This window comes from Carassius auratus, chromosome 49 (assembly GCF_003368295.1).
Source record: "Carassius auratus strain Wakin chromosome 49, ASM336829v1, whole genome shotgun sequence".
NCBI classification, from domain to species: domain Eukaryota; kingdom Metazoa; phylum Chordata; class Actinopteri; order Cypriniformes; family Cyprinidae; genus Carassius; species Carassius auratus.
This window is the reverse complement of record NC_039291.1, coordinates 12,866,088-12,888,973: the sequence shown is the minus strand read 5'-3', so window position 1 is coordinate 12,888,973 and position 22,886 is coordinate 12,866,088. Positions and strand designations below refer to the sequence as shown.

Sequence of the window (22,886 nt, the reverse complement as noted above, 5' to 3'; positions counted from 1 at the left end):
GAGCTGAACACAATGTTCTAAGACTTGTTCTATGTACACAGAAGGCCTATTTCTGTCAAATATTGTTCACAAATCTGTCTAAATCTGTGTTAGTGAGCACTTCTCCTTTGCCGAGATGATCAATCTTCACGGATGAATCCCGATTTTCACTGAACAGTGCAGATGGCAGACAGCGTGTATGGCATCGTGTGGGTGAGAGGTTTGCTAATGTCAATGTTGTGGATAAAGTTGCCCATGGTGGTGGTGGAGTTGTAAGGGTGGTTTCCCTACAGTGGTTCAGGCTGTAGGATTGCCAAAGGACTAAAGAAACATTATCAGCACGATGGTATAACCTGTACATTTTGTAGTCTGTTACCACCCAATGCCACCTATACCAATGACGGAAATAAGGGCAGTTACAATAGCTAAATATGTGGGAGAGTGTTGCTATTAATTAACTATATTGTATTGCGATAGGTAGCATTTCAAAGTTAATATTGAATCAAGACTAGTTAGTAATAATAGAAATGGCTTAATAACATTATTTTATGTTTAGACTTGAATTGGTTACAAAATAGATGAAGGATGGTAAAACATTTAAAGGTACCCAACATGCAAGGGCGTCACGCATTCATGATTTATGAGGGGGCACATTTTTTTTTTGGGGGGGGGGGGGGGGGGGGTATGGGGGTAAAAGTCATGGTTGTTATGTGACACAGCAGCTACGATAGCACTGTGTGTCATATCATGCCATAAAATATTTTTAATAGGAATGAATTTGCCTCCGCCAACATGTATATGAAATATTTCCTGAGAGAGAAAGAGAGAGGGGGAGATGGAGAGGGCGAAAAAGAAGGAGAGGGCAAAGGGAAGAGCCCTGAGAAGAGAGCCCCAGCAAAAGAAAGAGTCAGCAAAGAGCAAGAGTTAGTCTTCTTTTATCCCTTCCTTGACTGTGTGATTAAAAACCAAATGTGGGACATTAAAAGTGACCAATCAGCAGATTACAGCTTCACCCACTGGGCAAAAGATGTGAAAATTGGAAGACCCCCAGTGTATACACGTTGGCCTACAGGCCTTGATCAATATCAGCACTTCAATGCTTTGAGTAACAAAAGGGCCATTTGGCATTCCTTCAGACAGGTTTGGGACAGGAAAACAGAAGTCTTTGATTATTTTTGATCCTACCTGGTTATAGTAATGGCAGACGAATGTTATGGACAATGAACACAGGTGCATTTTATTGCTATCATTTTGAATGCAGAGATACCGTGACGAGATCCTGAGACCCATTGTTGTGCCATTCATGTACGGCCATCATCCCATGTTGTAAGGATCAGTACACAATCCCTGGAAGCTGAAAACCTCCCAGTTCTTGCATGGCTAGCATACTCACCAGACATATCACCCATTGATCATGTTTGGGATGCTTTGGATTGGCATATACAACAGTGTGTTCCAGTTCCTGCTAATATCCAGCAACTTCGCACAGCCATCCTCAGATGGTGGTCACACCAGATACTGACTGGTTTTCAGCCCAAATCCAGCTCTGTATGTCAGTCTGCAGCCTTCGAAAACCTAAAAACTTTAACTTTTTTCCCCCAGTAATCGTAATTTTTCATTTTTATTATTTAATAGGTTCCAAAAAAAAAAAGAGAAAAAAAACTGAATATTTTCAATAACAAAAAATAGACATCTATTATTACACATCCACCTCTTACATATTTTTATGCTAAATAATTAAATGCTTGAGGATTAAACATTATTTGATAAATTACCACACTTTTCCCATTGTACATAATTTACATGAATGTGTCACAAATTTAGTTCAAAGTGACAATACAGTCCCAAAAATTTGAAAAGTGGTATTTCAAAGACCAAGAGTGTAAACAATTTAAAACATCCAACATCACCACTCATCCTTTACAGTAAACATCAGATTTTTATCTTCTTCACACAAACCTGTACTATTAGACATTATAAAAAACCTGATAAACATTCAAAACCTACAAGCATTCTAGAATCAATAAGCATAATCATTTGTCATTAGTGATCCCTGCTTTAATAAGGTTTTAAGGTGCAATCATTTACAAGTTCTTAGAGGTATCTTAAGACAAGAACATTATCTAAATCAAGGCAAATAAGGCCACATGACTAAATGTTAGGCAGAGCTTTAAAGTGAGCTAAAAGGCAATGGGCCTGCATTACCCCCTTCATAATTAAACTGAAGACCCTGTGCAACTGCACTGAATCCATTACATCTGAGACTTTTTAGTTTTATAAGGCTTCTGTTGCAGTCCAGAAAAAAAATCTGTCCATCAAATTAGCATCAAGCATTCCAGGACATGTGCTTCAAGATGCTACACTGTTGTTACTTTAAAGTTTAACTTCAGCAATATTATTAGCTTTGAAAAATGAGAAAATGCAGTGTTGCTTCTCTCCTTCAGCTCCAAGGTCAAGTTAGTAAATCCAAGAGGAAACTCATAAAATTGAGTGTACTAGTGCAAAGTTCTCCTCCAAGACAAAAACAGCACTGAAAAAAAAAAGCATCCAACCATAACAAAAACGCCCAGAGAGACGATGAACATGGCTACGAGCCTGCCCTGGAGTGACGGTACCTATGGCAACCCTCCTCAGTGAGGAGAGGTCTTATGGGAAGAAAGCCCTTGTGTTGTAGGTCACCAAACTCAATGCCATTTAAAGCTGAGAGGAGGATCTGTTGTAGACCTGAAAGGTCTGTTGAAGCACCACAAGAGAACTGCGTAGCTGTGGAGAAGGAACCAGGAAAAACAAACAATCACATAAGAGACTTCTCAGCCAATCGAGATACCGTATGTTGCTATAGTTTGGACTAACAACATAAGTTAGTCTTAACTTTTTTCAGTTCAAGAACTGCCAAATTAGACAGGAAGGATCATCTATTGATATGTAATGGTGAACAACCAGAGTTTGTTTTGCATTTTCATGTCATTGCAGAGTGCGTTTAGTAGAACACCCAAACATACCTGTTCTAGAAGGTTAATGGAGTCCTGCAGTACTGCCCTTAGTAAATGAGCTTCTTCTCGACCTCTGTGTGGCATACCCTGTCTAGTCCCTAGGTCAGGTGCCAAACTACAAAAAAAAAAAAAACCTTAAGTCAGTTTTGTTCATAAAAATTAACTAAATTTACAATGTGAAAGAGCCTTTACCTGGACTCTGCTCTCTCTTTCATTCTGTGCTTGGTGTTCAGGTACATACGGTGAGCGATATCTTCCATGGCCCAAAGTTTATAGAACAGTCCCAAGTTCAAAACCACCAGAACAAAAAGTCTGAGAGGCAAAACAATGTGACATTCATAAGCACATTAGGTTTTTAGGTAATTCTAAATCATCATGGCTGCACATATTTATTGTGGCAACCATGTTCACAGCAAGTTTTACATTTTTGCCACTGCAGCACACTGAACACAGGAGAAAATATAGAGAACATGCACTGTTAACCCATTTATCAATGCAATCTTTTGCAAAATAGCAACGTATGGAATATACAGTGAACGTATATGGGATTCTAGGTTCCAAACAAACAACTTTCAATTCAGTAAATCTGACTGAAACCAGATGCTTTAAATTGTGCATTGCTAAAATTCGCAGTCAATTCTGTTCAGTGTAGATTGTTTAACATCTGAATGAAAATGTGCTTACCTTCCTCATTGCAAATCAATAGTAACTAACAACTAAAAACCATTTTATGATTTTAGGTTGTAATTAGAGAAAAACTCAATTTAGTATTCTAGAATCTTTTGTGGTTCTGTTACACAGCTGAAACACTGTCAATGTCAGAGATCCAAGCTTACATACGGCTTACTGTGTGTATGAGGTGTGAAACAGGCCTTATAGTGTGAACGAAGCCTTACATTAAGCTCATCCCAAACACAATCAAAGTGATGTTCCATCTGTGTTGTGTGTTCTTTATATCCATGGCACCTATAATGTAACATGAAACATTAAGTCTAATTGGTATAAGTTTAATACACAAATGTCTTTAATGTTTGCTTAAATATTAAAAAGCATAGGCCACAAAATAAACATCTTATTGGCATGAAAACAATTTCCGGTGGTTTAATCAGTATTTTAAGGCCACTAGCAGATATACTGGATTCAGAGATTAAAACTATACATATATTTTTACCCATGGTGCCGGCTCTCTGCTGATCCAAGTCTGCGCTGTACTGCTTCCCTGGCTTCATGTGATCCTGTAGGGTGCGACTGTAAGTTCTTCGCCTCCTGCGCAAACCACCCGTCTTTCCAGCATCTCCGCTTCCTTGAGTCAACTCTGCCTCCTCTTCTAGCAGCTCTGCCTCTGGAATGTGCATTGTGAGATGAAGATCGTTAAAAATGCATTAATTTGTGAGCCCTGAGTGGTTATTTTAAGGTCAGTGGATCGATTAGGGATCTGGTTTCTGGCACCCATGTAGTTTAGTAATTAAATGGCCTTGCAGGCAATGGATATAACTGATGCATTTCACCAATAGGAAACGGACACATCCATTCTGATAATAGCCCTCCCTAGACACTCTGATCAGGTCACTAATGTTCATTACTCTTTTAATTCCCTACTCCAACATCCCATGGCAGAGAAGCTATTAGCCAGCTTTCTTTTTCCAGTCATTTAAAAAAAATAAAAACAATTTCAAATAGGGGCACCACAATCTGAGGTTCTGCTCATTTTAATTTATCAATATTAGTTTTGGACTATAGCTTTATATTGTTATCTTGTTTTGAAGTGTTTGAATTCATTGTTCCGTTTTGATTTGTAGTGATATATATTTCAGTTTTAGCTTTAATTATTGTAGTACATCAAGTTAAACTAAATAAAAAATTGGAAATGTTGACTTGGGAACTAGAAGTAACACAAATGTTTTTATTTTTGGTTCATTATATTTTATCAACAACTGTTTTATGGTTTTATTTGTATTCTATATATAGCCTAACTATAATAACCCTGTGAACCCTATGAAGTGAAACAAGAAACACTTAGATATAATTAGTGACATAATATAATTAGTGACATGCAGTCATCTAGAAAATGGGCACAATCTACAAGTTATAGCTAAAATAATTAAAAAGGGAAAACAGAGGGCTAGGGAAAGTAAAATAAATGCATTATACCAACCAAGGTGTCTGAAGTAGTCTTCTATGCCACTCCAGGAGTTTTTTGTGATAAAGGATTTAACAAGACCCCATGGTTGCTTTTTGTATTTGACATCAGTGTAAATCCTGCACAGAGCAATCATGAGTTCAACTATTTACTAAATGGCTCTTACATCAAGAAACTTCAGTGCTATACTCAAAATAAAAACAGTTAGACGTACAGATATCAGGATACCACTCACCTGAGTCTGCACTTGTGCTTGGAGTTGCGGATGATACAGTAGCGATTCTGAGTGTAGAAGTAGTCATGGTAAGGTACATCATGTGTGTAGACCTCCGCATCTATCATGTAGTACTGACCCTCCCTCGACTCTTTAAATAGTGTCTAAAATACACAAAGAACAGAAATCTGAAAATATTTCATATACACACACAGGATGAATTTACACAGCAGCACAATACAGATGTCAGTCCTGTTTGGAAAACCTAAATATAGTTCTGTTCAGTTTAGTTGAAAATGAAATTCAAAGTCTCCTTTAAATTTTGGACAAATTGACTACCTTTAATGTTTATATCTATAACCATAACCAGATATAAAAGTCTTTGACAACAGACAAAGTCTAAATATTTACTAGCAATGTTTACAGGCATTAAATAAGGCTATGAATCTGTACACTGCTGTTTGTACAGGACAATTTGAGAATCAATCTTACACATTCATTGTATGAATGTAGCCACAGTCATCAAGCAGGTCACTACTCCTTAAAAACATGATTATTTCATCTAATTGATTTCATCAACTTAAAGTGCAATTAGCTCAAACAGTCACAATCAGATCAAATAAATGGATGAAGCTGAATTTGTAATTGCAGCACACCTTCAGTCATTTGTTAAAAATGACATTTGTTGTATAATATAAATTGAAACGAAAGCGGTGGAATGCCAAATTGTTTTTTACACATTTTTAACTATTCTTTGCATCAGAGACTAAGAGCCGAAAGGCCAGAAAGTATGTGTATAGTTCAGTTAAAATAGTTCTGCCAAACTACTTTATTGTTTTATGGATTTAATTTCACACAAAAACAACTGACAAACCACAGACAACTAGACGGGACACAGTGATTTGTCAGATTTGAAAGATAAAAGTGGACACAACAGGTGCAAATATTACAAAAATAATCAAATAAATAAATCAAATAATCATCATCCCTCAGAATTCACAGAAACCTGTGATCCACAACCGCAGCTCCTTCCTGCTAAGTCTCTAAATATAAATTTGACGTAACCAAATACTGCATGTTAGCTGACAGTCCAACCAATGAAACAGCCTTTCAATAAGTTTGTACAACACTTTTTACAATTTGTCTGACACACAAATCTCAAGTAACTTTTGAATCTCCTGCATAGGTAGCAAACAGCAGCACAGTGGCACAATTCGCTAGTTTTTGGAACAAAGCCTTACAGTTGTGAGTCTAACCTGGGTTTCTGTGGCAGTGGAAAACTTGCCAATCAGGGGGTTATTAATGGTGATGGTGTAGTTCAAAGTCCTTTTCATACCACCAGATGCCTCCCTTTGCCAAGAGGTAGCGCTTACACCTGTCGGGTAATACACTTTCATTACTATAAACAGTCTGGAAAAGCAATAAATGCAAAAACCAGTATTGGTATTTTTAACTAAAACGACAACATTATAAGACATGGTTAAGGTAAGCGAAACAAATAAATCAAAAAATAAATCAAGAAGAAAAACTTAAACTTAGAAATGCTGCCTTGGACAATAACTGAAAATAAATATAAATTAAAGATAAATATAATATTAAAATGATAAAACTAAAAAATTTGCAAAAGCAAAGTTAAAATAAAAACAATATCAATAAAAACTAACATTTTTCAACATTTTAATAAATACTATAATAGTACATGAATAGCGCTGGCAAAAAACAATAATAATTGGCAATAATATAACAATATTTCTAAAGGAACAAAGTCTATTACATGCTTAAATGAAAAGTTCTACTATTTTTACCAAATCACATCTATATGGGAATGGAATTGATGACTTAAAGGGTTAGTTCTCCCAGAAATGAAATTATGTCATTAATATCTCACCCTCATGTCATTCCAAACCTGTAAGACCTCATTTTATCTTCGGAACACACTTTAAGATATTTTAGATTTAGTGCAAGAGCTTTCACCATTGAAACTGTGTGTACGGTTCAGAAAGGTAAGAAAAACATAATCAAAGTAGTCCATGTGACATCAGAGGGTCAGTTAGAATTTGTTGAAGCATCGAAAATACATTTTGGTCCAAAAAATAACAAATTATGACTTTATTCAGCATTGTCTTGTCTTCCGGGTCTGTTGTGAGTGCGTTCACAACACTGCAGTGAAGCTGCTGATGTGTTATCTTTGTTATTGGGGCGCACCAGAAAACACTCCAGCAGCTTCATACATCAGCAGACACACTCACAACAGACCCGGAAGAGAAGACAATGACAAAAACCTGACCCTCTGATGTCACATGGACTACTTTGATGATGTTTTTCTTACCTTTCTGGACATGGACACTATACCATACGTACATTTTCAATGGAGGGACAGAAAGCTCTCGCACTAAATCTAAAACATCTTAAACTGTGTTCCGAAGATGAACGGAGATATTACAGGTTTGGAATGACATGAGGGTGAGTTATTAATGACATTATTTATTTTTGGGTGAACTAACCCTTTAAGTAGATCGATCATAAGAGAGGGAAAAGGAAAGAGAAATGTACCTATGATCTTCCTGATATCCATAAATCTCTGCATGAAATTAGAATCTGTGAAAAGCAGGTCAAACATCTTCTCAGCACTGATGTGAAACACCCGGTTCACAAACAGCCTTCCCGGAGACACTGGAGATGCAGTCTCACGTTCTTCCACTACAAGAAATCAACACAATGCATCAACACAGCCATGGAATGAGACGCAGCCGAGACACACACACAAACAACTCACCCTCCTCCAGGCTGTCAGATCTACTGTTATCAGAGAGCTGGTCTTCATTGGCATTTAGATCCAGAGAGAGAGAGAAGTGTTTAGAGACTCGTTCAGACCCTGAGCGATTTAAAGACAGATTTGGACTGCGCTGATGGGACGGGGTACTGAGAGTGTTGTCCTGTTGAGATTTTAATACATATATCAAGTTCAACACCTTAAACTTTGAACATGCCATTAATGTGCTCTACTTAAAAGACATTGTACTTTATAAGCGAATCAAATGCAGACTGCATAAAAGATTTGACAGGTTGACCATTGATATACTGAATACTGACAATATATTCTCAGTGATTCAGTTGAATACCCTTAACAATACTTGATATTTGATACATACATTTTTTTATTCTAAATTGTCACCTACTTTTTAGGGTATAGACTGAAATGTATTGAGAGTTTTTTTCTTTATTATATCACCCAACCCTACCAGTCATTGTATACAAACAATTTAAATTAAAATCCATCTGCCAAAGAAACTATATTTGTCAATGTACCCCTCCATTTGCTGAGAGCACGCTTTGCAGTCCAGCTGAAGACTGTATGTCGTCTCCCTGTGGTGTGCTGGCCTCATAAGAATTCAGCTCCCCTTGGGGAAGACGAAGCGATGTGGGCCTTTCTGGCCTCCCCGTGTAATCCTCTCCACGCATATTCAGACTGCAACAGAGATATGGCACCTTAAAACCAAGTAACTGATCTCTCAATTGTCCAAACAGGTGTTGAAATGTGAAGATGTGACTGGGTGTGTGTACGTGTTTGTAGTCAACCTGGGCACGGTAAATGTGACAGTATCTGCTGATGACTGAATGCTTTCCATTTCATTATGACTCAATCCTAAGTCATTGCCATAATGCTGCTTAACCATCTGTAACAGCTCCAACTTGGTCAGTTTCTGCAAGACAGGAAAGCTACATTGAGCAATGTACACTCACATGTTTCATCCTCTCCCGTCCACACGTTTAAAAAAAAAATCACTGAAGTCTTATTAAGTTCCTGTTCCTATGTACAGGAATCAGCCCTAGCCTGCTCCACAATATTTGTACAAAATATTAGTAATAAATATCCCTTATATTCTATTCGCAGTCGTTTCGATGGAAGATTACCGAAAACTGCGGTTAAAATGTAAATAGACAATATAGCGGACACAGACGAGAGTTACTCGACAAAATGTGGCTGAAAAACTCAAATTAAAGCCATATGAAAAAAAACACTTTTCAAGTATAAAGTTCACTAACATTCGCGTCGCTTTAAAAAAAAGTGGCCTAACAATCACAAACAAAAGCAACATAGTTTCAAGGCCGTATGGCACGGACACATTAACACAACAAACTGACGCGAATACATTTTATGTATTTATGAAGCTCTAAAAAGCCATTTACAGTTACATGACATGTTTAAAGAAGTAGCACAGAGTATAATATATTCTGAACTATACGTAAAATTTGACGGTGCGGTGGGTAAAGTCTCTCGGTCTCTTCACTTACCTGCTGAACGCCAGTAACCTGAGCGCTTCAAGCGCGCGACTGAAATCAGGAAGTCACGAAAGGAAACAACTGCGCCGCCTAGTGGTGCACTATACATTGCCTTAAACAGCATATCTGCTTTATTCGTTTATCATACCTCTATACTAATTCTCCAGTCGTTTTAGCTCTGCAGTTCCTTATGCATGTAAGGAAAGAGACAGTATTTTCTGTTTTCAGTTGAAGAAAGCCACGCCTCGATGGGGTCAATGAACTATAGGCCTACATCTATTTGCTGCCATGTGAAGTGTACCCTACAGATTTAGGTTGTTTACACTTAAGCATATCCCTGACCATAGGTCTATAGAGAATTATTCTGTCTTGTTTTCCTCATATGGTATTAATATGCCACATTAGTATCCACCCTAAGCTACAAAGAAATAGTTTGTGTCAGCAAATAACTAAACACTATAAAACTGGGGTTCTTGAGAATATGCTTTTTGCTTCTGGCATTACCGTTCTTATTACATATCTATTTCAGATCATATTTCAGAGTAACCTGTTGTAGAGTAAAAATGTACAGTGATTTACATCGAGCAGGTAACATACTTTAAAAGATATGTAAATATAAAGAATATTTAAATAATCTATTCTAAAACAACGATAATGAGGTTAAAAAGGGAAATGTTAAAAAGACAGAAATCACCTTCTCCATTAGAACATTCTGCCAAAGCCGAAACATACTCAAGAAACTTTTCTCTCTTGCCGAAAATGAGCTGAAGAAAAACTGTGGGAAATGACAATATATATTTAGATTCTGTAAAAAAAAATCCTATACATGTCTCTGCATAAATAGGAAAAAGCAAGAATGTAAAACCTTTGATCTCTGAACTTCACCTTCTCTGAATCGGTACTGATCTGGATGGCATTTGGTATCCATTTCGCTGTCTTCTCTCGTGATATTGAGATGATATCCTGCATATTTACTGTGATCTAAGATAAAATCTGGTTTATTAGGTTTGTTAAAGCAGAGCAATGGAATCCATAAATGAAATTACTACTGAAGTAGCTCATTATTGCTATTATGTATATATGTATATAGATGGAGGCATAGCATGTATTAGAGGTACATTGAATACATAACATAATCTTCCTGTGGAACTCACTTTTGTACCACGAAAAACATGACTGTAGAAACAAAAACAATTCTCTGTAAGGTAGATGCGGCCTTGTAACAAGATATCCTTCTGGAGAGCACAGGTGTAGTCTAGGGAAAAAAAATGGATCACTCAAACAACATCTAATATGGTTATACAAATATTGTGGCTCTGCCAAAAAACATTTTCAGTATAGCATATTTTTGCATGGTTTGTGGTTAGGGTAGTACCCCTCTGTCTCTGTCTATCAGTCTCACCTGCTATTAGTTTCTCAGACTCAGGCACCTCTTTGAATAACTTCCGAAACTCGTCACTCCTCTGTTTATAAATAGTGTAAACCAATGCTTCAGGTGACTGAGGAGCAGCTATGACCTGCCCACTGACTTTCAGGCCCTGCGAGGGAAAATCACAGCAATTCAATAAATAAATAAAGTTGTCAAATATTGTTTGCGATTCTGTGAAATAGATGCTATAAAAGGTGCATGCTCCCAGGAACAACACGTTTCACATGCCCAAGAGCTTATTAATCGCTCACAACACTTACTGTAGCAATCAATGACATTTGCGTAATCTCATCATGATACAGTGTCTGTAATCTTTTGCAGGACAAAGTACATCAAACTATACAATATCAATCTGATAAAGATTAAGTTACTATAGTGCTGCCATGTGACTTCTACCAATGTAATATAAGTAAAAGCATGCAGCATTTTCAATCTTACCTCTTGTTCTTCTGAGATCAATTTGTCTTCCACGGATTGACTGTTGTCCTGTGTGAGCTCACTGGCCGTCGCTTGTTTGGGTGTTTGAGCCATGTCTTTCACCTGGTGATGTAAAACTTAGTGGCTTTTATATCCATTTGTTAAAGTTAATTTCTCAAAGCACTTTTTGAATAATAATAGTCAGATTGATCAACTGGCTAGGCTTTTAAAAAAACAACAACAACAAGCAATATTTTCTTAGAGATGCAATTCAGGTTCCACAAAGAATCTTTAAATTATACAGATGCTAATAGAGAACCTTGACAGAAACATTAAAGTTTACTTTAAGCAAAGAGAAAAATTCTTAGTTAAGACTAAGTATATGAAAAAGACTTCTTAAATGCTCATTCTCATATAGCCTACAAAATCCATACCTGAGAAGATCCTGTTCCGTGAGTCCGGGTTATGTGAGATCCAGGCGTTTAACAAATTTGGTCTTGCAAGAAATGTATCATGGACTTCAGTCGTCGCAGATGTTCCGTTGCATGTCGTTGGCATGCTGCTGTGTCGTGTGTCTCGGTTGTTGCGATCGTCCAACTCAAACCTGGAAGCAGGTGTACAGTCAGAGTCTACCTGCTCCTGGAGCAACGTGCCATTCGCCGCCGAGAACAAAGCACACTTTGTATTTGCATATTTTACGTATGACACCAAGGAGGCTCTTCAGGTTGTTTTTTTTTTTTTTGTTTTGTTTTTTTACTTCGCATACAACTTAGAATTCATACAAAATACATAAAGTTGCCAAAATATTTATTATATACATTTATATTTATATTATTATATGTATTGATTTATTGTAGGCCTAACGTTAGATATTTGATTAATTTACACGTAGTCTTATCATTTTATTTAATATATTACTTATACATATATAAGTAGCCTACATATTGGCAATATTCAGTTCTGTTGAAAAAACAAAAACAAAAAAACTTGTTCTTTTTACAAATAAAGTAGGCTATTTATGTTTATAAGCATGTAACAAATCGCGTTCGCCTGATGAGGTAACCATAGCAACAGTAGACCCTCATAATTTCGAATCAATTTGAAATAATCGATGTATAATACTTAAACTGATTATGGATGTAAACAAACAATAATTTATGCTTGCCTTGCAGGGTTTAGACACTGGTCGGTGTATCAGTTTAAGGCCAGATTTATCTATGACATTTAATATGATGTGTAACAAGATAAAGTCAAACAAACCTAAAATCATAGACAAAAGTTATGGCAATTTATGCAGCATAAAGCATTACTAGAGATAAGACTAGAAAGTGTCAGAGCTGAATAGACAAGAAGCAAGGGCAGGGAGGGAACTTGACAAAGTTATTGTCCTTATTCAATAGTCTTTGGAACTTGAGCATCCACATTCCTGTTTCAAGATGAGAAAATGCTGTAAGACCTGTCAAACAAACCGACATCATTCATATGCACATGTACATAGGTAAATAGACTGCACACAAATGCAGACTCTCCTGCCTGAACATGATATTCAACCTCTGAGAACAAACCAAGAGTAAATGGAAGAAAGGTGCCACTGCCACGAAAATGGACCCATCGAGTTTTTGGATGAATAGTACAGATGCAGGTAGATAAATCAGATACATTCCGATCTTAATAGCTACATTTGTAATCTAGATGCTAAAATAGATGCAAGTTTATGACAAAACAGTTTATTTTATCTATTAAAATGGGGAATAATTATTTGCTTTTATATGTCATTATATATATATATATATGCCAGATCATATGATATTTGTAAGAAGTTCATAGTTCTTTGCTGCTCAATGGCTTGCATAAAGCTAGAAATACTTGAGGAACTACTCTCTGATGAAAAGGTTGCAAACACACCACCACCCAATTTAATTTACAAAAGCACTGTTTACACAGTACATACCTCAAACGTGTAAAATGATGAGCACATGACTAAACTTCGAGAGTAGGGCAACCAGTTTTCTATTTTGGGGGGAACCATTTCCACATATTTTATATTAATAGCCATGATAATCTTGCTTGCTCAGGTTTTGTCTGAAAGGGATGAAACATTAAATGAAAAAAAAGAAAGAAAAAAAAAAGGCTAAAAGCGTGTTAACCAAATATTTTAAACAAACAAAACACATCCACTTAAATACTCTTTTTCACAATCCTTGTAAACTTATCCATTTTTATTTATATTTTTCAAGGACTCAAATACATTTTCACATGAGCAATGAAGGGGAAGTGTCCTCAAGAAAATAATATACAGGACAATACTGCAATAAACATCCATACCAAAAACAAGAAATATGTTGACAACAATTTAAACTGTAAATATTCCAGCAGTAAATATAGCGAATCTCTCAAGTCATGTCTTTCAGTCTTCTGTACAGATAAAAATAGCACAATAATTACATCCATTTTTTCAATAATAACATCTATGTCTATAGAGAGGATGATCTGTAAAATATAAAGAACTGGGGCAGAGCAGAGGCTTTGAAGAAGATCATACAGGTTGCACATATACACAAATGCACGCACACACACACACACGTGTTTGGAGACACCTCAAGAACACTAGAGCATCCAGAACATCATAGCATGAAAAAAAGCAGTGGAATGTATTCGACAGCAAAAACACAAAGGAAAAAGACATCGACTGTGTGTGTTTGTGGGGATGTGGGGTTCTGCTGCCCTGCCCTGAGAATGATGGCTAAGCTCGGACTCTTTTAGTCTTCCAGGGTACGGAAGGAGTTCTGCATGTCTTCAAGCAGCTGCGCATACTCCGCTTTGATCTTCTCCTCACCCTCTTTCACTGGGTCCTGTAATACAGTTACAGACATTGAAAGACATTAAAAATAACTATATTTTTAGAGCTTCACTAAACAATGAAATTTGACAAATGCAGTGTCATTTCTTTTTAAATGTGTAAGTCTTTTCGAACTATCCCAGTCAACGAATAGAATACTTATAGCTGACCGCACGCTAAGCTTGGACAGAAAAATTTATTTTATCATTACAAAAAGAACACACTTCAGCTTTAAAAATAATACCAAGACATAATATTCAGTCTCTAGCCATATGATGTGATTAAACTTCACTGTTTGGCTTGTTCACAACACTTGTGAATGATCACTATTAAAGAGGAACCAAGCTATTGGCAATCCAAGATAGTGGGAGTCATAGTAAATCAAGTGGTAGAGCAGTGACACCTAGCTGGAAACATCAGCAAACTTCCAAGAGGGCCACAACTTTACTTTATTACATAAAATAACTTGTTAAAATAATTTCATCAATGTGGCCAATGGTTTAGACATAATTTAGGCATGATTGATTTGATCAAAACACAGACAATGTTTACGTCCTGTACCTTGAATTTCATGGAACTGATCCTGTACAGAATTTCTCCCATGTGCTCCCGGATCATGGCCCAGGTGATCTTATTGTCGCTCTGTGCAGTGGTCTCTACAGCATGACGTGCCATATCATAGAACGCAATCATGTTGGACAAGATACCCACTGTCTTATAGAATGGACAGAACCTGAAAATGATACATTTAGCATTTTATACCCACACAGTCACATTTAAATGTCATGTGACAAGGCAGTTAAATGATCCTCAGCTTCAATCAGATCAATACCTGTCATAAGGCGTGTATCCATTTTGCTGCAGGAAGTCATCTTTGATTAATTTGGCAACTTCCAGCGTGATCTTATCCGTTTCAGCCAGTGATGCCTAAAAAAATTAATTTTTTACCACTGAAAAATACCTGTAATAATACCTCAAAAAGTAATGTATTTAACATGAACCCACAAACTCACCTTCCCTACAAGCTGCACAATCTCAGCCAAGTCTTCCTCTTCCTGCAGGATCTCTTTGGCTTTGGTACGCAGCGGCACAAATTCAGGGAAGTGCTTGTCGTAGTACTCGTCCAGTGCTCGTGTGTACTTACTGTAACTGATGAGCCAGTTCACTGAAGGGAAGTGCTTTCTCTGAGCCAGCTTTTTATCCAGACCCCAAAACACCTGGAAGAGGGAACGTGAGGAAGGATCACAATAACAAAAAGGACTTTTACAGTGTTTATCTCTGGAAGAAGAACAAATAATGTTATTCTGCTATGAACCAGTGTGTTAAGACCGCAGTGTGAAGGAAAACTTCGCGTACTTGTACAATACCAAGAGTGGCAGATGTCACAGGATCTGAGAAGTCACCACCAGGGGGAGACACACTGCAAATAAAATGAAACAAACAAAAGAAAAGCTTGAGCGAGTCCGCCAGACAATGCATGTTAACAGTAACAACAGCAGTCATAAATAATAAAATCAAAACTTTACCAAAGCAAACAAGCAAATTATGGAGTCTGAAGAAGAAAAAGCATCCAAAAGATCTACTTACGCTCCCACAATGCTCACACTGCCCTCTCTCTCGGGGTTACCAAGACATTTAACTCGACCAGCACGCTCATAAAATGAGGCCAGACGTGCTCCGAGATAGGCAGGATAACCGCTATCTGTGAACACAAGCAAACAAACGTAAATTTACTTCAGAAATTGTAGTTTATAACATTTGCTGTCATGCCTGAGATGGTCACAGCACACGTACCAGCAGGCATCTCAGCCAGACGACCGGAGATCTCCCTCAGAGCCTCTGCCCATCGAGAGGTGGAGTCAGCCATCATGCTCACATTGTAGCCCATGTCCCTGAAATACTCCGACAGCGTGATTCCTGGATGGAATAAAGACCCATTAACGGTTTCAAACAGCTGCTAGGTTTTAAAGCACACACCTTATTATTGTATCAAAGCTTCAACGAACCTGTGTAAATAGAAGCTTCTCTGGCAGCCACGGGCATGTTGGATGTGTTGGCAACCAAAGCTGTTCTCTTCATGATGCTCTCCACTTTCCCATCCACCTCCATGGTGAGCTATAGGGCAAGAGAAGTGTCAGTCACCCTACCATCCATTACAGTGTTTGTACTGTTGGTCCAACGACTATTCACCTCAGGGAAATCTCGTAGTACTTCAGACATCTCGTTACCACGCTCTCCACAGCCTACATAGACGATGACATCACTGTTGGAGTACTTAGACAGGGACTGAGAGATCACGGTTTTACCGCAACCGAAAGCACCAGGGATGGCTGTGGTTCCACCCTGCACACACCTGTGAAATCAAACAGTCGATACTTAAAGAACTGTTGATCTATCAGACATTTACACTACTGTTCAAAAGTGTGAAAGCAATTAATACTTTTATTCAGCAAGGATGCATTTAATTGATCAATAGTGACAGTAAAGACATTTAAAATGCTACAAAAGAATAAATAAATAAAAAAATGATCATAGTTTTCTGAAATATATTAAATAGAACAAAGTCTCTTATACTACCTGAGGCAGCATTTATTTGATCAAAAATAGTAAAAAATAAAGAAATAATTATACATACATATAAGTCGCATTTATTTAGAACCAAGAACAAAGATAAAACGTTACCGTCTACAGCGGCTAGAGGGCGCTCTATGCTGCTCAATGTATATATATATATATATATATATATATATTTATTTATTTATTTTCATATTTTTTGATCAAATATATGCAGCCTCAGGTGGACAAAATCACTAACAAATGAACCCAAATGGAAGTGTATATATGTAATGTTTAAAACATCCCCTTTTACAGTACTTCTACTGTACTACATTTTTCCCTATAATTATTAAACGCCCCCAGTTCTGTTGATTAATGTTCATGAAAAGTCCTATATTCTTATTAAAGGATCCTTTGGGGAAAATTAAGCTTTAGAAATGAATGGTTTGTCCATTGTGTCATCTGAAAATTGAGCCTATTATTCTGGAAAAAAAATCATTTCACAGAGCGTGACTCACGGAAAGAGGGCGTCCAGTACCCGCTGACCAGTCAGCAGAGGGTGATTTGCAGGAAGTTTCTCTGTGACTGGCCGGACCTGACGCACGGGCCACACTTGCACCATGGTGAAGCTCTCTTTTACCCCCTCAAACTCCAACTCCAACACCACATCCTGACAAATATGCACATACACACTGACTTCTGTCACAGTAACTGTCATTTGACTGTTTTTGAAAAAGATTAACACGTTATTAACCTCACCGAGACATCGTAGTTTCCAGCTGGTGCGACGTATGTGACAGTTCCTCGGCTTTTCGGTGGTAACATTATTTTGTGTTTAATAAGAGAGTTTTCAAACACCATACCATAGATATCACCTCCAGTGACGTGACTTCCAACCTGGACACACAAACAACAGCTTTGTACAACATACCTTTAAAAGGGGTCATATCCTACTTAATATTTTTGTATTTTTATTATTACTACATTTATTCTCATTTATATCCACTAATAGCATTAATAAACTATGTTTTGATGCGTAAATTCGTTTGGGATCCTTAATAAAAATATTCATGCTGTAGGTGCTACACAAAGCCAGGAAAGACGGTCATGTTTCCCAGATTTTCATAGTACGATGATCTTTTTAAATCGCAAAAAGAATACAAAACATGTTGATGATATGCTCATGATATGACCTCTTATAGCTCCTAAGTAATTTATTTCCTTCTTGGAATCTGAAAGAATGTTAAATCGTAACAAAGAAAAACATCACAACCAAAACTAAACTTGAAAACCATCCATAATTGTGTAGCTTTAAACTAATCTTTCACTTACTCGCACACTCTTGGATGGAGAGAACTCCCATTTCAGATCACGGTTAAGGGCACCAATGTTGACTCCTCTAGGAATGTAGATGCTTTGGGTGAGGTCATTGATGTCTTTGAGGGGACGCTGAATACCATCAAAGATGGAGCCCATGATTCCTGGTCCTAACTCCACAGAGAGGGGCTTCCCTGTGCGCAGGACAGGGTCACCAACCGACACACCAGCTGATGAAAGCTCAGGAAAACTACAATACTATTTAATAGATTCTACGCACTGCGTACAACAGCAACTACAGAAATTATGTACTGTACTAAGGTAAGAATAGGATACATGTCTCTTCATAGACCTGAATGGTGGCCATGTCACCCTCCAGTCTAATGATCTCTCCCACAAGCTCACTGTGACCCACTCGCACCAGCTCATACATGGCAGCTCCTGCCATACTGGAGGCCGTCACCACTATAACACAATTAGGGAGTAAGTAATGGGATCTTCAAAAACTACTTGTGAACAGTTAAAGGTTAACAAAAGTTTTACACACACACACACATTTTTTTATATGTATAAATATATGACATAATAATCCAAAATAATAAAATAAAAAATATGACATCTGAATTCCTACTAACCAGGTCCAGATACACCGTGCACATATCCAAATTGTCCCTCCCGCTCCTCATCTCGGATCTTGGGAAGCTTGGAGAAGTCCATTTTGAATGTGTCTGATAGAAAATGAACTTAAAAAAAAAAAAGAAATAAAAAAAAAAGCTTTACTATCTGGACTTATTTCTACACTTTTGAACATTGTGCACAATACAAAAGCTGCACATGATTATTGTGTTTCATGTATATACTCATATACAGGTACCATAAAATTATACATTTGTTTAGTGTGTTATTTTTCATTTTAAAAGGTTTTTTTTTTTTTTTTATCAGAAAGATTTGCAGTAGTAACAATAGCAACTTCCTGGACAGGAGTTCGTCAATTGTGTAAAAAAATATATATTTATACAACATTTATATACAGCACAAATATGGAACAGTCACATGACCAAGGGCACATGACACTGACTGTAAAACAGAAACCATGTGAGGAAGTTGGAAAAACTGACAGTTGAGCAAATCTGGATTTTGTGGAATTGTAGTAGTCATTTATGACAAACCAAATCATTAATTTTCGTTGAGAACCAGTCAACTAAACACCCGAAATGGTCTGTTAAAGCATTGCATGACACTGACATACCTTCCTTCATAAAAATATCCATCTTTATTTTTTGCTATTCAAAACCTCAATAGGAAGAGGAAAGGGAAACGTCCAGGTTTTTGTGAATTTATAATCACATGATGCTCCTATGACACCTGGGATTACTGGGGGGACAAAAGGTCCATTTGGATTTAAGTATGTTCATATCTGAATATCGACCACATGCGAAAAACTGACTTTTGTCAGTATAGAAAAATCCTAAAGAGCATGTTGTCTGAAAACCAAGCGTGCTTTTGTTAAAAGGAAAACAGCAGGCAGCCGTTGCGTCAAAACAAGTGAGCTGCTTTCTTACCTAATGCCTATTTGTGTATCAAATATCACAATCCCGAAATACAATCCTCTCTACAGTCAAAATGATGAGAGGACTAAATAAATGAATATATATATATTCTCCAGATGTATTCAAAGATCGTTGAATGTCTGTAGCTGCTGTACGCACTGGATTTCGAGCTGCGAAGAGATGCTGCATGATCACATGATCACGAAGCTGGTGATAGAATTTGACCTTTGCTGGAAATCGAAGGTAAGTTTTGTCTCCTATTAATTAAAGAGAGTAATGTGATCCATTGCACGTGTTCGTGAACACTCAAATTCATCATATAGGTAATATACTGAAATTCACCAGCAATTTGTTTAGCATCCAAGTGGGTTGTTATTCTCAGTGAAGCAGGGAAACGAACATCTAACGATTCTTATGAGCTGCACGCAGAGGCGAAGCGAGCAATGATTCAGCGACACCGTGTACGTTACAGCTGTAAAATAAGCTATTATGTGATTATTAAAGAAAAAACTACAAAGAGAATCTGAGAATATTCTTATAATCATATTTTCTGATTGATTAACCTAACAAATACACCTCTGCAGTACAATGCTTTCAGCATAAAAAAACTATAGGATTATCATTTCAAAGATTAGTAAATACCTCAAAAACCGAGACAGTACTGTGTCCAGATCCTTTGGTGAGATGAGACGTAAGGAACGAGAAAAGTCACCTGACTTCATTCAGTCGTTTGCTGTCGTCACATCACGTTCTCCCTCGGCAGACTGAACAAGCGTGCGCAGAAAAACTCAGTATCGCCCCCTACTGTGTGCTGAAGTACTGTTACTGTGATTTACCGTATGAGAGCATTTAACGATGTCTATCTTTAATCTATATATCTATCTATATATGCTGCCTTTGAAAATCAGATGAAGGTATCTCAATAGAAAGGTTGTGACATGATAATTGTATTCAGATGTACATTGTTGTGTGGTATCTTCATGCGCCAACTTGCCTATAAATTCACTGCCTGACAGGGCAGCAAGGTAACAAGTCAACTGCAAAAAAAGCTTTCAGACGCAGCTGTTTTCCAAAACGTGCAAATCCACCTCAGAAAAATCATGGCTGCCATGAAGTGTTGCTCCAAAATGAAGCGTTGTATTTTTTTTTTTTTTACATGTTTAATTTGTGACGCGGAAGTGCTTTCCAAGGAACAGGACATTTTTCCCTACACAGCCATTTGAAGCTGTCTCACTAGAGAGTAAACCCAGAGTCTAGAGCATATTCGCCCTAACTGTAAGTCAAGAAATTTGCAATCTAGCCATTAGCCATTATACTTCACGTAAGTAGAATTTAGTAGAATCTGTGTACTAATGTAATTGTATATTACAGTAAATTATATATACGAAAACCACGAAACCTCTGCAGCCGATTTCCACTGGGCAAACCTTGAATTTCCATCTGCACTGCTCAGCCTCAGCTGCCAGTTCAGTGTACTTAAGTCTCTTGCACTCAAATGCCTCCTCTACAGCAGCCTTCCAAGGAACGGTAAGCTGTATGATGTACACAATGTTGAGTGAGAAGGACCAGAGCACAAGATCTGGTCTGAGGTTCGTTATGGTGATTTCTGATTTTCAAACAGAGCCTTTGGTTCAGATTTCCAATCACAAGCCCCTCCGAGCTGGCCGATGTCAGATAGTATATGGGCTTTAGCTGTCTTTACACCTTCTCGGATGAACTCCCTTGCAAATGAAGGATGGACTGATGTAGGAGGCAGGGCATTAATCTTTATCTGTCTAACCTCCAAGGTAGCTTCTAGGCATTTCAAGACGTGGTTACGCCACCAAATATAACAGCCTTGTGACAAGCTTGTCTTGCAGCCAACCAAAATGTGTTTGAGGTTTGCGGGGGATGGACAGAGGGGGCACGTCGAATCTTCTCCATACCACTGGTTGAGGCTGATGTGAAATGCTTCCATACCCAATAGCGCCCTCCAAGAGAACTTTCTCCTCTCAACTCCCTCCCATATCCATATCCACTGTCCTTGCTTAGCTTGTGAGACAGCCTTTGCACATCTCGTCGCTTGCTCTTGCCGATGCATCTCCTCGACAACCAGCCATCGGCGCTGAGCTGGAGCTGCCCTATGCCACGATGGTCTACTCTCTCCAAGGCCAAGGCCTCCTCTTACCTATTCCACAATACCAATAATGTATCTGCGCCTGAGGTCTGACTTCACCTGGTGAATATCTGAAGTTGGATTCAATTTGCTCTTGCAATCTTCCAGTTAGGGTATGAGTTGTTTGGGAAACACATGGGTCTATATATACACTCACCTAAAGGATATACACTCACATATAAGAGCAACTTTGACTGAAATAACCACTCGTTACAACCGAGGTATGCAGCAAAGCATTTGTGAAGCCACAACACGCACAACCTTGAGGCGGATGGGCTACAACAGCAGAAGACCCCACTGGGTACCACTCATCTCCACTACAAATAGGAAAAAGAGGCTACAATTTGCACGAGCTCACCAAAATTGGACAGTTGAAGACTGGAAAAATGTTCCCTGGTCTGATGAGTCTCAATTTCTGTTGAGACATTCAGATGGTAGAGTCAGAATTTGGCGTAAACAGAATGAGAACATGGATCCACCATGCCTTGTTACCACTGTGCAGGCTGGTGGTGGTGGTGTAATGGTGTGGGGGATGTTTTATTGGCACACTTTAGGCCCCTTAGTGCCAAATGGGCATCGTTTAAATGCCACAGCCTACCTGAGCATTGTTTCTGACCATGTCCATCCCTTTATGACCACCATGTACCCATCCCTCTGATGGCTACTTCCAATAAATATGGAATTTATTGCAGGTCAACTATTAAATGTTTCACTGTCAGCACCTGGAACACGTCTTTATTATTGTATTGAGTGGGGGGGGGGGGAATCACCAATAAGGAGGAAAACACTGTGGATCTGATTAAGAGGATTTCTGGTACAAATGCTGCACAAGTCAGCATTGCGAACTCAAGAAATGTATCAGGGATGGTGAGAAACAGATTCCTTAAAAATCTAATAAGGGGCAATATTTCACAAACACCATGTTTGAGGACACAGAGATGTCCATTAAAAAGAGAAAGGAAGAAAGAGAGAGAGAGAGAGAGAGAGAGAGAGAGAGAGAGAGAGAGAGAGAG

General features: G+C 37.9%; 2 protein-coding genes across 3 annotated transcripts; both read right to left on the bottom strand.

Moving 5' to 3' along the window:
• Positions 1–1,581: 1,581 nt before the first annotated feature.
• LOC113066281 (GRAM domain-containing protein 1C-like) lies at positions 1,582–12,114 on the bottom strand. 2 transcript variants are annotated; one of them, XM_026238138.1, is made up of 18 exons: positions 11,891–12,114; positions 11,478–11,579; positions 11,013–11,148; positions 10,765–10,865; positions 10,496–10,591; positions 10,305–10,385; positions 8,906–9,030; positions 8,636–8,795; positions 8,103–8,262; positions 7,880–8,026; positions 6,583–6,701; positions 5,348–5,490; positions 5,128–5,231; positions 4,144–4,314; positions 3,869–3,938; positions 3,165–3,284; positions 2,982–3,087; positions 1,582–2,742 (listed from the first exon to the last, which is right to left on the bottom strand). In XM_026238138.1, the coding sequence occupies exons 2-18, from the start codon at positions 11,568–11,570 to the stop codon at positions 2,674–2,676; spliced, it is 2,001 nt and encodes a 666-aa protein (XP_026093923.1). In that variant the 5' UTR covers positions 11,571–11,579; positions 11,891–12,114; the 3' UTR covers positions 1,582–2,673. The 2 variants fall into 2 exon arrangements, with proteins under 2 accessions (XP_026093923.1, XP_026093924.1); XM_026238139.1 differs by lacking the exons at positions 11,013–11,148; positions 11,478–11,579; positions 11,891–12,114 and having other exon boundaries at positions 1,585–2,742; positions 10,476–10,591; positions 10,765–10,856.
• Positions 12,115–13,642: 1,528 nt separating this feature from the next.
• LOC113066280 (V-type proton ATPase catalytic subunit A-like) lies at positions 13,643–20,500 on the bottom strand. Its single transcript, XM_026238136.1, has 15 exons — positions 20,361–20,500; positions 18,804–18,911; positions 18,505–18,633; positions 18,184–18,398; positions 17,611–17,748; positions 17,370–17,521; positions 16,486–16,648; positions 16,302–16,410; positions 16,090–16,212; positions 15,883–15,997; positions 15,652–15,715; positions 15,309–15,512; positions 15,128–15,222; positions 14,857–15,028; positions 13,643–14,308 (listed from the first exon to the last, which is right to left on the bottom strand). Exons 2-15 carry the CDS (start codon positions 18,883–18,885, stop codon positions 14,216–14,218), a joined length of 1,854 nt encoding a protein of 617 aa, XP_026093921.1. The 5' UTR covers positions 18,886–18,911; positions 20,361–20,500; the 3' UTR covers positions 13,643–14,215.
• Between the last annotated feature and the right edge of the window lie 2,386 nt (positions 20,501–22,886).